The 18,516-nt window shown below is 42.7% G+C and overlaps 1 protein-coding gene across 1 annotated transcript in view; it reads right to left on the reverse strand.

The window, feature by feature from the left end:
• The window catches only part of CAMKMT (calmodulin-lysine N-methyltransferase), a 662,536-nt gene that overhangs the window by 173,393 nt on the left and 470,627 nt on the right, over nt 1–18,516 (reverse strand). The window contains exons 5-7 of the mRNA XM_077485659.1: nt 8,705–8,759; nt 7,543–7,606; nt 982–1,048 (exon numbers count right to left, since the gene is read on the reverse strand). Of these exons, the coding sequence (XP_077341785.1) occupies nt 982–1,048; nt 7,543–7,606; nt 8,705–8,759 (186 nt within the window). The remainder of the gene's footprint in view (nt 1–981; nt 1,049–7,542; nt 7,607–8,704; nt 8,760–18,516) is intronic.

The following is an 18,516-nucleotide window of genomic DNA, read 5'->3' on the forward strand; positions in this document are numbered from 1 at the left end:
GCCTTACTTCACCTGCCGGCATCCTCCACCATAAGTAAGGGATTAGCTCAGTAGCGGGGTTTGCAGGACCCCCGGATGGGTCACAGCACAGTGAAGAAGGCACAGACAGACAGCAGGATCTTTGTGAAAGCAAAAACTGTGGTTTATTTACACGTCTGTGGTTACAAAGTGCAGGGATGAAAACAGGTAAAATAAAACAAAACTGAAAATAAACCCTTGCCACTTTGGGCGTCTAACTACAAAAACAGGAACCTGACTACTTGTTCTGCTACAGCCTACCCCTGCCCAGACACTTGGCGGTCACACAGAAATAAACAGAGGCTTTTAGTCACACAGACTTAATCTCACTATTCAGAGGTATTGCTGCTGCCCAGTCTGCTGTACACAGAGATCTGGTTCCAGGGTGTAGCCCCTTGTTGAAGCAACCTGAGTGCTTTATCTGTTACACCTGAGCTTGTTAACCTTCATTGAGCCCAAACAGGCTCAGTACACAGCATAAACACAAAAGCAATCAGTGTACAGGAAGAACCTGGAACAAATATATGGGCACAACACATAGATTTTCCTTGCTTTCTGTCACGATATCTATCTATCTATCTATATATATATATATATATATACACACATACAGTATCTCACAAAAGTGAGTAAAGTGAGTATACCTCTCACATTTATGTAACACACAGGCACAGGGAGAACATGCAAACTCCAGGCAGGTAGTGTCGTGGTTGGGATTTGAACCAGCGACCCGTCTTACTGCTAGGTGAGAGTGCTATCCACTACACCACTGTGCCGCCCTTACACCACTGTGCCGCCCTAATGATTTAAATAAAATATATGAAAATATAAATAAATAAATAAATAAAATAAAAACTGATTATATAGAATGGCCTCCTAAAGCCAATGGACAACTTCAACAGAGCCACTAATACTAAAAACATATTGAAAATAGGATCTGGTGCATGTATACATACAACTCACCTAGTAGACACCGAATGGCTTTTAAAAGCCTCAGCATTTTGTCTTCTTGAGATGATGTGGGACACATCTGTACAAATTTTGTTAAGGAGAACATTTTGTGACTTTCTTCATCTAAGCACTACCAATTCACTCAGGATTAATAGCTGGCACCCAGTTGGCCTCCGAATCGAAGGATTATATAATTGCTACCAACCATTCATTCAATATGAGTAATGTGCGAATAAAAATAGTAGCGAGGTATAAATAGGGAAAGAACTGTTTTTTTATTACCAAATATCATTTTCAAAAATGAAATCAATGTTGCGGCATGGAGTTAGTCTTTTCAACAAAATGCCACCTGTGATTTTTAGCTTATACACGGAGACTGATGCAATAGGGGTTTTTATTTGTCGTATGTAGGCCATAAAGTAGAGAACCACTCAAAATGCTTTCTTTGTAATCAAACAATCTGTAACGGAAGGACAAATACTAAATGCAGTACAACATGTTCTTTATCAAGAGAAAGGAGAAATAATGTCTATCATTTTTTTTTACTGAATCACAACTCATCTACTTCAGTGATACCCAACTTAGTCACTCATGAAGCACTTGCAGCTCTTAGCTGCTTACAATGCTTATGGTTGCCTCTCAGCAGGTGTACAATACTTATTTGTTTTGACATAATTTACATTACATATTTCTCATATGTAATACTCCAACAGAAACATTATTTATATAATTTCATTTTAATGCTTTAGGTCATGTACTCATGGACATGGCAGTAGGGTGCTTTGCGAGCATTCAGAAATCTCTCTCGCTACCAGGGGAACCACAGCTTCCAAATATCACTTATTCTGAGAAATTGAATCCATCTTTTCTCTCTAGTTGTCTCTTAACTAAAGTCTTGTGTATAGATGCAAACTTCTATCCAACATCTAAATAAATAATTTATTATCGGGGGTCCGAATCTGAACCTGGGTCCCCTGCGGTGTCTGGCTGTGGCTCTTATCGCTGTGCCAGCTGATATGCTGGACAGCTCCCTGCCTGATTTCTTGGACAACCTTACTTTGTACCTTCTTTTTGGTGGATCTTGAACTCTTTGCTCCTCGAATCAACTTCCTATTTAAGTCATGTCTTTGCACTTACTGTATGCCAGATTAATGTGCTCTCTCCATGTGATATCTTGCTCTTTTGCATACCTGCTACTGTCCTTATCTTTGCTGTCACTTGTTTTCAACCCTTGGCTTGTTCATCAACTATGTTTCCTCCTGATCCCATCCAACTACTACACAATACTAACCCTTTGTCTTGTTTATTGGCTACACTTCTGCCTCATCTCATCCAGCTACTACTTGTAACTGAACTTTTGGCTTGTTCATTGAATATGCATCTGCTTCATCTGCTACTTGACCCTGGCTTGCTCTCTTCCTGCTAGGGCATTCCAGAGGGCCAAAACCTGGCATTAACATGCAGCACAACTCACTTCCACCATCTAGGGCTCTGGTGACTGGCTAGTGCTTAGACCCCATGCCTTGGGTGAGCTTACTCCATCTGCTTAGGGGATCGGTTTGTGTATTTATCTAGCTGACTACTACATGAATCTTTACTACAACAGCCATTGGTCTCCTCGCCTATTCCCAGACCATGACATAACAATATGGCCACAAACATGGTAGCAACTACTGTGGCTCCTTTTAAGCAGCAAGTTGCTGAGCTGCAAGAGTATTTACGTGTTATCTACCAGGAAAATTTTTCTGAGCTGCAAATTGTGGTGAAAGAATTACAAGAAGACATCCTTGATCGGCTTAGAGACAATAGGAGGACTTACATTCTAGAGATACTGCTACTGTAGATGCTAACGCACATATGCCTCCACCTCTCAAGTTCAGTGGAGACTGTCTCCATTACAGAGGTTTCCTTAACCAACGTCACACATTATATACTTTCAGGTGCAACCAGCTGCATTCACCTCTGAGAGGAAAAAAAGGTGCTGTTTATTATCAACTTGCTGGCTGAGGAAGCCTTAACCTGGGCTTCCTCTTATGTGGAGCAAGATAATCCTATCCTGGATCATTTTGGTTCTTTTTTGATCCTAACTACTGCTGAAGCAAAATTGCAAAGTTTACTGCAAGGTAGACTCGGTGTTGTAGAGCATACAGCTGAAATTCATTCTTGGATTTCAGATACCACTAGGAATCCAGCAGCGCAAAAAAGCCAGCTCTGTCAAGGAATAGTAGAACATGTAGAAGACAAACTCGCCAGAGTAGAGACTACTGATGATATTGAGGCCTTTATTAAATTATGTATCTGATTAGCTCAGAGACTTACAGAAAGGAAGAAGGAGAGACTGAGAAAACTGGAAATTAATAGAGGCATGCATTTTCCACTGATCAGTTTTCTCAGAAGGGTTCAAAAAGTCCTCCAGATTCCAGCATTCCTGAAACTTTGCAAGTGGATGCTATTAAAAGATCTATTTGCAATAAAAATCCAATTACATCAAGAATGCAAGGTGAAAAATCATTTCAGTTTAAATCCACTTTCAAAATGACTGTGGAGCAACAGGGGTAAGAACACCTACATTTCTTACAGCTCTTATGAAGGCTGATGGGAGCCAGAAAAGATCTCACTGCTGGAATCATGAAACGTGTAAAAAGCTCAATGGATAGCTCATCCACAGTCTTCATCTAAAAGAGAAATATCACTTTTGGGTGAATTGATCAACTGCTTTCATCAATAAAATCTACTTTGGGTGATTTAGAACATGCTACTATACACTGAAAACTGTATCTGACAATTGGCTTGGTGCAAGTGATGTCAGCATGCTGTACCATTTTCCATTTATTACAACTTGCTAAAACAATACAGTTTTGTGTGAAGCACCAAAAGCAGCTATAGTGTATTGCAATACAACCATCCCAGCTTGTTTTGCATTTTTGAGATAGGATCATTTAAAAACCTTAATTGCTGCAGAATAACAATTTCATCTTCCTATGAAATCCAAGTTAAATGGATCCAGAGAACAAATGCAAACAGACGCCTTACATTTCCTCTCTCAATCCCCAACAGCTTCACTGTGTAAATCATTGCCTATGCCAGTTGCACTTCGCACTGTACAGTTCAGTTTTACTGCCATCTGTGAATGCTGAAAGGCTGTCTCATAGAAAAATCTGCTCAAGTCCAAGTGTAATATCCTGTGATTGTAGAAATTAGTGGTGCCAAGTGCAATTGGCTGCATATTTAAAAACAGATTGTAATGTTGCAGCCATAAAGCTGTTAGGGAAGTGTTCAAACTATCTATAACATTATAGACTGACGTGAGACAAAAAAATAAGCAAAACAATCCTCACCCGGTGAGAACAAAATGCACAATGCCAGGGAAAAATTACTGAAATTGTGTCATTTATTTAGAAAAATAACAACCGCAATCTAAGCAGAATATTAAGTTTCTCTTGTAGAGCCCCATATTTAAAACCACATATATTCTTATTAGATTGAATAAGTGCTGCCACAGGTTCAATGGCAAGAGCAAATAGGAACAGAGACCAGGGACAGCCCTGTCTAGTAACCCTATGCAAGTCAAAACTGGGGGTATCTTGCTTACTTCCCTTATGGCCGCCCTTGGAGCATGGTATAGTAGTTGGACCCATGAGATGTAGCCCTCTCCAAACCCAGACTTACGCATTATGGCCTACAAATATGAGCATTCAATGCTGTCAAAAGCTTTATGAGCATCGAGTGACAGCAGTGCCTTATCTGCAACATTACCCACCTGTGATTGTAAATTGAGAAACAATCTGCGCAATTAATAGATGTAGATTTTTTTGGCCATAAAGCCAGCTTGGTCAGAGTGTATGATGGAGGCTATAACTTTATTCAACCTTAGTGGTGGTTGGTGAGGAAACTGCATGGAAATCAGGATGATATGTGGGCATTCCAATCCATTCCAAGCACAGTAGAGAGAAGATTTTTAGTCTCTGGGGGGTATGCAATCTTCATAGGATCATTCTGGTGTGACAGGTGCATAGCATGGGTTTCTAATGCACCAAGGTCATAGGGGTGCGGTTCTCTGGAAAGATAACGCAGAACATGTAAAACAGATGGGTGCAACTGAAATCCCACAATGCTAAAGGGACAGTGTAGCAGGATCCATTGAAGTATCTGAGGAAGATGAGATACCTGTTTCCGCTGACTTCCAACACTATCAAAGGTACATTGGTGTAGATAACTAGAATAACAAACATGAGAATGTTCGTGGAGGACAATACTGTAGGTCTCTCCCGCCACCAGTGTAGCAGCATGCTAGGAAAGCAAAAGGAAATGTTAACGATGCAGCTGTTACTTAATTAAATTAGATTACTCTTTTCGTCCTGTGTAGAAACATATATGGAAATGTACTCGTAGACACTTGTACTGGTCCTGACAAAATTCACAGATGAGGTAGCTGGTGGATTAAATCATCTCAGGCATCTTTCCCCAACGGTTGTTGGGGCTGACAAAAGGTATGTTCGTTGATATCAAGCCATGCAGAAGCCCCCACTGTGTTTTCAAAGAAATTAGCCTGTCCCCTGGCTTTAATAGAGAGTTTAGCTGGGTACATAATTGCATAGGAGGCCTGTAGTTTCTGAAGGAATTGTTTGCCCGCCATGAATTTTGCTCTGCTTTTCTGGACCTCAGTGGAGTAGTCAGGGTAAAATGAGATGCGTACCCCGTAGAATTGTATGTTCAGGCATTCCCGTGCGAGGCACAAGATCATTTATTTTTTTCTATAATTCAATAGGCGGGCCAATATAGTGCGCGGTGGGTGGCCTGGTTGCAAGAGCCAAGGGAGACTCTGTGTGCCCTTGCTACTGCATACAAAGGGGTAAAAGCTTCTTTGTCAAAAACATCTAGCAGCCAGCATTCTACAAAGTCAGTGGAATCCCTGCCTTTCACCTTCTCAGGCAGGCCCACACTACAGATGTTATTCCACCTCAGGCAGTTTTCAATGTCCTCAGCATGTAAATTTGTTGCTTTAGCCAGCCTAGCAGTAGTCTGAAACTCTCTGATGAGGAGGGGCAGTTGGTCCTCAAGATCGCTAGTTCTACTTTCAGCCCCAGTTGTTCTCTCCCTGACCGTATGCAGGTCTTGTCTAATCAGTGCTACTGCCTCCCACAGCCCTCCAAACTTCTCTTTCAGGGTGTTCACAGAGGCAGCGCATTTACTCACTGTCCTTAGAATGTCAGCCTGCGTAGGTTGTATTTCTTGGACCTACAGGTAAGCCTTAATCTAGGCTTACCTGTAGGTCAAAGTGGTTTGTAAGGGTTTACAACCACTTTAAGTGTTAGCACATTTAAAAAAAACGAAAAAGTGAACACCATACACCCTCTCCACCCTCAAGTTCCCGCTGTACACACCTGCTGAGCTGTCAGTGCCCGAGCAGCTGGTCCAGGGATTGAAATCTTAGCTGGTCCAGACTAACTATTTCCTTTTCTAATACCCGCGTCTGCTGTCAGTGCTGTATTAATTGTAGCAGCAGCTACATATAGTAAAACAGTATACATTGCTATGTTCTGGCAGTGGTACAAGGACTTCCTGTCAAATTGAGTCAGGCTGAGTGTTGTTCAGCCATTCACAGAAAGCTTGTACTTTTTTTAATGAAAACACGGCTTCTCTGAATGGATGAAGTGGAGAGGCTGGAAGATGACATCACAATCTCTACCTGTGCCAATCAGAGGAAGGTTTGTATTCATTCATAAAACTACAAAGTTTCCCTTGAATGGCTAAGCAGAGCTCAGCCTGACTCAATTTTGTTCCAGGAATGAGATGGAAATTTCACATCCCCCTGCTGGAACACATCACTGTATACTGTATGAAGTTGATGTTACATACAGTTTATACAGTGCTGATGGTCGACACATGTATTAGTGAAGGCAATAATTCGTTTGGACCAGTTTGGTCCAAAGAACCTATGTCAAATTAAATGAAACTTGGAGTTAGGCTTTAAACGTAAGTGACAAATTAGATTTTTTTTTTAAATGGTATTAACAATTAAAACAGAGTTCAGCCCCTGCCCTCCCCCTTCAAAAATTTAAAGTCAGCAGCTACAAATACTGAAACTGCTTACTTTTTACTATTAGTGCACTTAGTATTGTCCTCACCTGAGTCGATTCTTGAATTGGCTCTCGGGTGCTGGCACCGCCATCTAAGCTAAGGGAAACCAGCAGTGAAGTCTCGCGGCTTCACAGCCAGTTTCCTACTGCACATGCACAAATTATGCTGTGCTCTGTGAATGGGCTGGCTGCTGGGGGAAAGAGGGGATGTGGGAGCAGGTACCTGTCAAAACCAGGTACCCACTCCCCTTTCCCCCCAAATGTGCCAAATGTGGCAGCAAAAGTGGGGGAGGCAGACAAACAGAGCTTCCCCTTTTGGGTATACCTCCACTTTAAAGCTTACAGTATATGACATTTTAGTGATTGGATTTACATATACTTCAACTAGACAGACGCAATTCAAACAGTTCATGCTGTAATGCTGATGCAATGACTATAATAGTCACTGCCAATACAGTAAGTACCAGCCCATCTGTACTTTTAATAAGGATACTTTTAATAGCCTTCTCATTGCCATCCGTTAACAGGACCTCTTTGGCTTCTGCAGAAACTGCGACCTGAAAAGACAAGAAGAGTTACGGGGGCAAATGACGGAACGTTCTGCATCTGCATGGAGAGGTGGAGGCAGGTTTGACAAGCTTTCAGTATCATGCTTCTTTACCATCTTCTTTCTCCGTAACAATCTTCAATCTTTTTTTCATTTTATGTCTGCATTATTTTAATCATTCAATCAAATCAGTCAATACTTTTATCTTTCCATTTGCGGGAGTCTCTATCTTGCTATCATTCTGTTGGGTAATTGCATTGTGACAGCGGATGATGGTATTCCGAGAGGCTTTCATTTGCGGGATCTGTTTATCTAGTGGAACCATCACACAAGGCCTGTCATTCTGCCTTTCAGCCTCTTTCTGTCTGGCTGCCTGGTTGCCCTTCATATAACTTTGTATTGGCGGCTGATGGCTTTGTAAGGGTAATTTTTTTTTTTTTGTGAGCTTGACATGCTCACGCATTGGGCTGTAACCTCAACACATTGTATAAATGCGACAGGTTTGTCAAATGCCAATCAGTGTAACAATATGCCTTTATTTGCAGAGACACAGAAACTTGTCTAACGCACTGGGCTGCGACATAATATCTGCTGAATGCACGACTCGAATGGTCACCGGCGTCTCTGAATGGCCATCCCGGCTCAAAAGAATCTAATTATGGAGAGCTCTGGATCATGTTTGTTGGTGTAATAATGCAGGCAAAACATTAGCAGCTATATCATAGTGCTCCAACTGTGATTTGCAAGCTATTCCTGTATTTTAGCAAATGGGACTGTAATCTGGAGGGAGGGGGAGAAACAAAAAAAAAAAAAAAAAAGATTTGGCTACGGCAAGACGGAACATATTGTGGATTGGAATGTCACAACAAGAGATATTGACTATACTCAAGGAAAAGCGTTTTTTTTTTTTTTTTTTTGCTCTCCGAGGCAACCATAAAATCAATACGGAACGAAATACAGGGGCAACCGGGGAAGTTCTCTCAAGACTCCAGCTTGACCGCAGCTGATGCTGTTGACAGTTTCCTGACCCAGCATGTTGGAGGCACTGGAACCGTTCTCTCCTTTTGTTCCAGCCTGTGAATGGAACTGGAATTGAGAAAAGACTTACCATGAGACCAGCCATGCATGTCATACCACCCCCTAGCTCACACACAGCAAGGTCCCTGCAAAACAGAAAGGAAGCCTTACAAATGAGAAGAAAATGGGCAGACATACATATATATTTATATGCACACACATAAATCTATGTAACAAATTGTCACCTGTAGTAGTCACATCGTAATAAAAATAAAAAATAAAAAAAATTAACAAGTTGCAGGGACAGTGCTAGGCGACCTCATGGTGTTTTGCGTTTTAAAAATAATTATGATAAAGAAAAGTCACAAAGCAGGCAAACCAGTAGGGGGTTCCCTCATTAGTGTTTTCTGCAACGCTGCCACCGCTGAGCTAAAAAATCTGAGAAGGATCCTTTTTTTTTTTTTTTCTCCTCCACTCTCTCTCGTTCTTTTGTCAATAGCACTCGCTATTAAAACTCAAACTTGCTAAAGTAGCGAAATGTCATTGTTAGCAGAAGATTGCATTATTAATTCTCTTCTGGTTCCTGCAAACAACACTGAACGTTTTGCACTTGTACAGAGTTAAATTGCTGAAAACTGATTCAGCTAGGCTGGGTTTATTGTTTTTTTTGGGGGGGATTGTTTTCAGCCAAAGATAACTTGGTACTGTGAAAGGAGTTTTCGAGTCGTAATTAAAACTGTTGGCCATTTTGATAATTTAAAAGGAAAAGTCCTGGCTGGGAGAGAATACCAAACTTAGCCAGAAAACCCTCTTCTGTGCACCTCTCTGATTTAGTTTAATTTTAATACTACTAGGGATTTGACTTTCCAGACCTCTAAAATATGTCCAAAAACAATGCCCTTAAAGTGATTCTAAGGTGATTTCTGTTAAAACAATAAACTTTGGAATAGATTTACTAAAAGTGGAGAGTGTAAAATCTGATGCATCTGTACATCGTAGCCAATCAGCTTTTAACGTCAGCTTGTTCAATTAACTGCTTTACGACCATCCCATAGCAGATTTAGCCTAGGTTCACATTGATGTGATTTGACATGTGAAATTACATGCCAAATTTACAGCAATTGCCAGCAATGGCACCAACCGAATCGGTACAACGTCACATTGATTCCCAAAAGTCGTTGTAGTTCAGTGAGTACAATAACTATTTGATCCCCAAGCAAAACATGACTTTTCTTGTAGTTGGTTACCGGTTTGCACACATTTCAGGAGGGATTTTGGTCCACTCTTTTTTACAGGTCTCCTCTAAATCCTTAAGGTTTCTTGGCTGTCGCTTGGCAACTCGAAGATTCAACTCTCGCCATACATTATCTGTAGGATTAAGGTCTGGAGACTAACTAGGCCACTCCATTTCCTTAATGTGCTTCTTCTTGAGCCACTCCTTGGTTGCCTTGGCGGTATGTTTTGGGTCATTGTCATGCTGGAAGACCCATCCATGACCCATCTTCAGTGTTCTGGCTGAGGAAAGGAGGTTCTCATTCAAGATTTTACAATACATGGTCCATTAGCCCCTCAATGTGGCAAAGTCAGCCTGTATCTTTAGCATAGAAACAGCCCCAAAGCATAATGTTTCCACCTCTGCACTTGACTGTAGGGATGGTGTTCTTAAGGTCATAGTCAGCATTTTCCTTCCTCGAAACACGACCAGTCGAGTTAATGCCAAAGAGCTCAATTTTAGTCTTATCTGACCATAGCACTTTCTCCCTTCTCTGAATCATTTAGATGGTCATTAGCTAAACTTCATAAAGGTCAGTACATGTGCCTTCTTGAGGAAAGGGACCTTGTGGGTGCTGCATGATTTCAATCCATGGCGACGTATTGTGTAACCAATGGTTAGTTTGGTGACTGAGGTCCCAACTGCCTTGAGATCATTCACAAGCTCCTCCCTTGTAGTTCTGGGCTGATCCCTCACTTTGCTCATGATCATCCTAACCCCATGAGGCAAAATCTTGCATGGAGCTCCAGACCGAGGGCGATTGATTGTTATTTTGTATTTTTTATATTTGAGAATAATTGCTCCAGTTGTCTCCTTCTCAATTAGCTTCTTGCTGATGGTCTTGTAGCCGATTCCAGCTATGTGCAGGTCTACAATCTTGTCCCCGACATCCTTTGACAACTCTTTGGTCTTGCCCATGATGGTGGGGTTTAAATGGAAGAAGAAATTCTGTGTCTTTTATACACATAATGAGTTGTCGTTAGGAGCACCTTCTTATATTGACAGGACTAATCTGTGCACCACATGACTGTAGCCAGTCTGTGGGAGCCAGAATTATTGTTGGTTGGTAAGAGATCAAATACCTATTTTACTCACTGAACTGCAACTTAATTTCTAACATTTGTATCATGTTTTTTCTGGATTTTTGGTTGATATTCTGTCTCTATCATTTAAAATACACCTATGATAACAATTATAGACCCTTCATTTCTTTGTAAGTAGGCAAACTTACAAAATCTGCAGGGGATCAAATAAATATTTCCCCCACTGTACGTAGAAATTCTTTTTTTTTTCTTTTTTTTTTATTGGATATGTTTTATAGCAGAAAGTAAGAAATATATATATATATTTAAATTGTCAGTCTTTTTTTGTTTCGAGCTCAAAAAATAAAAAACACAGAGGTGATCAAATAACACCAAAAGAAAGCTCTATTTGTGAGGGGAAAAAAAAAGAGACATAAATTGTATCTGGTACAGTGTCGCACGACCACGCAATTGTCAGTTAAAATAACACAATGCCGTATTGCCGTATTGAAAAAAATGGCCTGGTCAGAAAGGGGGTAAACCTTTCAGAGCTGAAGTGGTTAAAATGGTAGTAAACTGCATTAAAAAAATAAATAAAATTAGGCACTGAGCAGTTTAGGTCATGTGTTAGCATGCATCGCATACTAGCACATTATGACAGATTTACCTGAAAAAGAAGAAGCCCTCCAGCAGCGCGCTGTCACCACTGAAGGCGCTTCCATCTCCACCTGGTCTCCCTTTCTGGGATTGCTGGTTTGAATGAATGACCGGGGCGGAGATGACGTCACTCCCGCACATGCACACAGGAGTTACTGTTTTGACGGCACAGCTCTGAAGGAACAGCACGGGTATGCTGTTCCTTCCTAGTACATGCGCCAGTGAGATCACCGGCTGTATCTAAAGTAAATATCTCCTAATGGTGCATGTTTAGGAGATATTTACTGTACCTATAGGTAAGCCTTATTATAGGCTTACCTATAGGTAAAAATCATACAAGGGAGTTTATAACCACTATAAGCTTTAACAAAAAAAAAAAACAACTGAAAGCTGATCCCCTATACTCCTCTTCTGGGGGTCTTCTGCTGGCACAGTTTGTTCCTCTTTTCCTGCGAGTGTCCCCAAAGCAAGCTGCTTGTGGGCAAGCTCCTGAGTCTAGCTATGTGCGTTCATAGACACACACACACAGTGCAGCTCAGCCCTGCTCCCTCCTTACAGGTTTTGATTGATAGCAGCAGGAGCCAATGGCTCCCTTTGCTCCCACTAAAGCCTGAGAATACAGGAAGAGAAGGGAGCGGGGCTGCCGACGGTGCTGGATCGAGAGTGGTGTCAGGTAAGTGTTTAGGGAGAGGGAGGGGGAGGCACACACACTGGAAGTTTTTTTTACCTGAATGCAGAAAATTGCATTGAGGTAAAAAAAAAAATGTTTTTCTTTAGAATCACTTTAAAGAACTAAACTCTTTCAATCAACATGAATTATTTTTAATCCCTATGCTGCTAGCATTAATAAATAGATAGGAAGGTACATTTTATTTACTTGTTCTAAACTTTTTTTCTTTACATTTCTTCAATGGCTTTCTGGCCTGGACCAAAATGATGTCATACATCCAAGGGGTCTTTATAGGCATTGTTTTCTTTCATCTGGAGAAGGGGCTTTCTCAGATAAGCACACCCTCCTGCGGGCAGATGGAGTCCAAGAAGTAAATGCTACATGAATCATCTGCCCTTACTCAAGATGGCCTCAGCTAGAAATGCTAGGAGGGTTATTTCAAAGTGATTTCTCAACACAATAAAGTATGGAGACATGGACGGATGGGGGAATTTGAATATTAAAAATGAATTAAACCGCATTTTCATTTTGTGATGCTCAGATACAGTTTAGTCCCACTTTAAAGCAAATATAAACTCAATCACTAAAGTGTCACGCAGGATATACTAGAAGTCTATGGCTAAGCACAGCAAACATGCAGGAAACCTGCAGGTACCCTGCATTACACCCGCGGTGTGGGTAAACCACAGCACATCAGTGTGAAAGCAGCCCTGTACTATTATGCCCAGTGTATTGCTTCACACTGATCTAAATATCTCTCCTTTCCTGCTGCTGGCACCACTCTGGAGACCTCTACCTGGGATAAGAGGTGGAATGCAGCTGGTATCATTCTGCATGGGACAGGAGCCAGCACTACAGAGGAGGCATTGGCTCTTGCTCCCTATTACAGCTCCAACTTTACAAGTAGTCTTCTGCATTGCACTCTGATGCTCTGGGATGGCGGGTCAGCAAGCCCAGACCATGATCTACCAGTCACCTGTCCACATCTACTGGTAGATCATGATCTACAGATTGCTGACCCATGTTGTAGACAGATCAGGGAAAAGGTTAAAGCTTATGTCCATCTTTGCTATCACTTTAAGTAGTTTGTTTGGTCCAAGCTGGTCCAATGGTGTCAAAAATAATCACGGATAAATGCAAAGGAGAATCCCTTTTACCCTTTTCTCACAATTCATCTCTTAAATGGTCTAAATTTACTTTATTCTAAGATTCTGATCATTCTTAAAGCAAAAATTATTTCAAGAGTCAAACTACAATTACCCCTGTAAAGAAAACATAATTATACATACCCACCATACTCTCTGCACAGATGAACTTTGATATCTTCAGGAACTACTACTGCAGAAGGATCTTCTTTAAAAGACACACTTCTGGGAGTTTCAGATGCCTGCTCACCTGCCAAAAGCTGTGCCTCCTTCCGCCAGCCCTTGGGTCACTGTAGGCTACAGAAGTGGTATAGGGGTCAAGGGACCAGGCATTCAATACTTCCAAAAAGTGAGTCGAATAATGAGGATTCTCTGGGTACACTAGCTCTTGCAGAGAGTGAGGATTATGGGGTTGAGTTACTAATGGCATAAAGGCTGTTCACTTTACAACAGGGGCGTACCTAGAGCATTTGGCACCCGGGGCGGATCCTATATCTGGCACCCCCCCCCCCCCACCATAAAATGTAAAAACACCCACCGTGTCCCCTGCATACCTCTGCATCCTTCAATATCTTTTTGTCACTACTGTGTACCCCTCCTCTCCACAACTGCACCTCTGGACCCCTTTAAATTACACAGCACCCTGCACCTCTGGACCCCTTTACATTACACAGGACCTTGCACCTAAGGACCCCTTTACATTACACAGGACCTTGCACCTAAGGACCTCTTTACATTACACAGCAGCCTACACCTCTGGACCCCTTTACATTACACAGCAGCCTGCACCTCTGGACCCCTTTACATTACACAGCAGCCTGCACCTCTGGACCCCTTTGCATTACATGGCTCTTGTACCTCTGGACCCCTTTACATAACATAGCACCCTGAACCTCCTGACCCCTTTATATTACACAGTGCCCTGCACCTCTGGACCCCTTTACATTACACAGCACCCTGTACCTCTGGACCCCTTTACATTACACAGGACCTTGCACCTAAGGACCTCTTTACATTACACAGCAGCCTACACCTCTGGACCCCTTTACATTACACAGCAGCCTGCACCTCTGGACCCCTTTACATTACACAGCAGCCTGCACCTCTGGACCCCTTTACATTACACAGCTCTTGTACCTCTGGACCCCTTTACATAACATAGCACCCTGAACCTCCTGACCCCTTTACATTACACAGCGCCCTGCACCTCTGGACCCCTTTACATTACACAGGACCTTGCGCCTAAGGACCTCTTTACATTACACAGCACCCTGCACCTCTGGACCCCTTTACATTAGACAGGACCTTGCACCTAAGGACCTCTTTACATTACACAGCAGCCTGCACCTCTGGACCCCTTTACATTACACAGCAGCCTGCACCTCTGGACCCCTTTACATTACACAGCTCTTGTACCTCTGGACCCCTTTACATTACACAGCTCTTGTACCTCTGGACCCCTTTACATAACATAGCACCCTGAACCTCCTGACCCCTTTACATTACACAGCCCTTGTACCTGTGGATCCCTTTACATTACACAACACCCTAAACCTCTGGCCCCGTTTACATTACACAGCCCTTGTACCTCTGGACCCCTTTACATTACACAGCACCCTGCACCTCTGCACCCCTTTACATTACACAGCCCCTCACAGCTCTGGACCCTCTGCATGTTACACAGATCCCCTACAGTGCAGACCCTCCTCCCTACCATACAGACCCGCATCTACAGTGTAGACCCCCCTACAGTACAGAATCCTCCCCTACAGTGCAGACCCTCCTACAGTACAGACCCCTCCACCCTATAGCGCAGACCCCCCCCTACAGTGCAGACCCTCCCACAGTACAGACCCCTCCCCCTACAGCGCAGACCCCCCTACAGTACAGACCCCTCCCCCTACAGCGCAGACTCCCCTACAGTACAGAATCCTCACCTACAGTACAGACCCCCCTACAGTGCCGAATCTTCCCCTACAGTACAGACCCCCCCTACAGTGCAGGACCCCTTCTACAGTGCAGGACCCCTTCTACAGTGCAGACCCCCTACAGTGCAGGACCCCCCTACAGTGCAGGACCCCCCCTACAGTGCAGGACCCCCCTACAGTGCAGACCCCCTACAGTGCAGGACCCCCTACAGTGCAGGACCCCCCTACAGTGCAGGACCCCCCCTACAGTGCAGGACCCCCCTACAGTGCAGGACCCACCACAGTAAAGAACCCCCCTACAGTGCACAGCCTCCCCTAAGGACCCATAGTGTACCTCGAGCCCAAGGCAGCGGCATTGCAGGGGGGAGGTGTGAGCAGCACCCGAGTGGAGTGTCACCTGTTGGCTCAGTGATCCGGGACCCGGCGCAATAATCCCCTTCTCTCTGTGGTCGCGTGACTCACGTCGCGCCGTTCTGATCACTCTCGGGCAGCGGCTGTCACTCACAGCCGAGCAGAGTGAAGCGGCCTCCCCCTCCTTATCTACACAGTGCTGTGCATGGAGGAGGGGGAGGTGGCTTCACTCTGCTCGGCTGTGAGTGACAGCCGCTGCCCGAGAGTGATCAGAACGGCCACGCAACGCGACCACAGAGAGAAGGGGATTATTGCGCCGGGTCCCGGATCACTGAGCCGGCAGATGTCACTCCACTCGGGTGCTGCTCGCACCCCGCCCCCCCCCCTGCAATGCCGCCCACTGCCAGTGCCTCGGGCTCTCTCTGTGTGGGCTGTGGAACCGAGGCACGGTGCTGTCTGACACTTCAGTTGCGGAGGGGGGGGCGCTGGCCTGACACCCCCCCAGTGAGTAGCACCTGGGGCGGCCCGCCCCCCCGTCCCCCCACTTAGTAAGCCCCTGCTTTACAAGGACATTTTTCCCAGAGAATAATGAATGTGGTGAAGCTTTTCTGACTTCCATAATTCAATCACATGCAAGCACATTTTTTTTTCCTTGCATGTAATTGGGTATTGTTTGCAAAGTGAACTTGCACTACATTCACTCTGGGGAAAATTCCCTTGCAATGTGTAACTTCCCTTGAAATGTAAAAAGCTTATTTGCCTTTAGTAAGTCAACCCCATATGTCTTCTTAACAGAGTAAGCCTTTGTTTTACTTTAGAATTTAGCAGCATTGTGGATTCTACTGCATTTTAGGTGCCTTAAAGGACACGCTGCCATTTGTTAAAAATGTTCAAATTTAATCAAGTGCACAATGCATTGTTTCAGCAACTGTCAAGTGCTCAGTGACAGTTATAAAACAAACCTTGTCATACTACAAAAGAGAAAGAAAAATGTGGCCACATGATTTACCTGCCAAAAAAACTGGTGCAAAACATTTCTTACGTTTGCTTAAGGGCTCATTCACACCATACATGCATGAAAACTGATGGGAAACCGCACAGACATACGGTAAGTTTACTTCATTTTTAAGTGTTGCTGAATATTGAGATGACTCTGGTCTAAGATCTTTTTTCTACACAGCATCCCATAAATATAGTATTTCATCCTAATCATAGCGTATTGGTTATTTTATATAGTTCCAAAACACAATTTTTTCTTAAAAAAAATATAAATTGTATTTTACATACATTAAAAGTAGATTATCCATATACAGCAAAGCATTACAAATAGTAGTTTCTTCCATATAAGCTACACTATTGTCCCTCTGTACCTTCTGGAGGAGTGTTGCCCAATTATTTTTATATATAAGCTTGGTATTTTTGATCTTTGAATTCCAAGGTGGTAATTAAGCAGCCATAGAAGGAGCAATATGGACTTGTTAATGCTGTATATTAAAGTGTTCCTAAACCCAGGACCATGCATTCACTATATCTGGTCTCCCACAGTACCCAGAAGATGGAAATGCAATTATTTTCGTAAATATAAACTGCTAAATACCTTTTCTCCTCAGCACTATATAGCAGGCTTTTGACTTCTATCAGTTCCTAGTAAAGCTTGTAAGATGAGTTTTCATTCTCCCCTGACCCTCTGTCTGGACAGTGCTGAGTGGCCATGTGCTGATCACATGCACCCTCTCAAGAAAACAAAAAAAAAACTCTCTAATAATACATGCAGAACTAAGCATGTGCAGCTGTCCCCTGGCTCTCTAAATATCAGGTTATTTTTTGGAGACAGTGGAAGAAAAGGAGGATCAGAGAGACAGGACCAAATAGCCTTTATACACAATGCACAACCTCTGCATAAAAAGACAGATTTTACTGTTGTGGGTTTAGTAACGATTTAATATCAATTGCCCAAAAAGTCGGGGAAGAGAAGGGATCAGCCAGACTTGCCCAAAGCATGACAAACTACAAGTGGTCTATCTTGTAATAAAGCAGCATGTATCATGTGCAGGTTTGTCCTAATGGCATCCCCGTGGCTCCAGTTTACTGCAGTTTTCATGCATGTGGACATCAGTTTTCATGTAACGTGACATCAGTTTTCATGCACCTCAGTTATGTCCCCTATTCACACCAATGTTAACGTCATTTCAGCTTTTTTTCCCATACAGAAAACTGCATACACGTTGCAGATTCCTGAGCAGAAAAAAACTGTACAGTGTGGTGTGAACAGGGTACACAGAGAACAATTGTTTTTTTGTTGATCTTGCAGAACGCGTGCAGAAAAACTGACATCTCTGCACCATGGTGTGAACGAGGCCTAAAGAATAAATGATAAACGGTCTTTTAACTACTTTATTACTGGACATTATTACTCCCTTCCTGCCCAGGCCAATATTTAGCTTTCAGAGCTGTCACACTTTGAATGCCAATTACTCAGTCATGCAACACAGTATCCAAATTAATTTATAATTTTTTTGAGACAGATAGAGTATTCTTTTGGTGATATTTAATTACCACATTTTATTCATTGTTTTTGCTCTGTTATACAATTTTGTAAATAAGTAATCTTTCTTCTAATTTTTTTAGGACAAAATGAATTCCGATACCTTTATTTGGTAAAAAATAACCCAAATCAGTGTATATTATGAAGTCTGTGTGACAGTAATATAGTCTACAATCTATGTTATTGGTATATATGAAAATTGACCATTCCTGATGTACTGATGGCCGATCTCAAATTTTTGAGGCCCTAAAATGCCAGGACAAATACCCCACATAGCCCCTTTTAGAAAGTAGATTGTTAAATGTATTTAGT

This window comes from Lithobates pipiens, unplaced genomic scaffold (genome assembly GCF_037356315.1).
Source record: "Lithobates pipiens isolate NorthernLeopardFrog02 unplaced genomic scaffold, aLitPip1_a1.2 Scaffold_18, whole genome shotgun sequence".
Classification (NCBI taxonomy): Eukaryota; Metazoa; Chordata; class Amphibia; order Anura; family Ranidae; genus Lithobates; species Lithobates pipiens.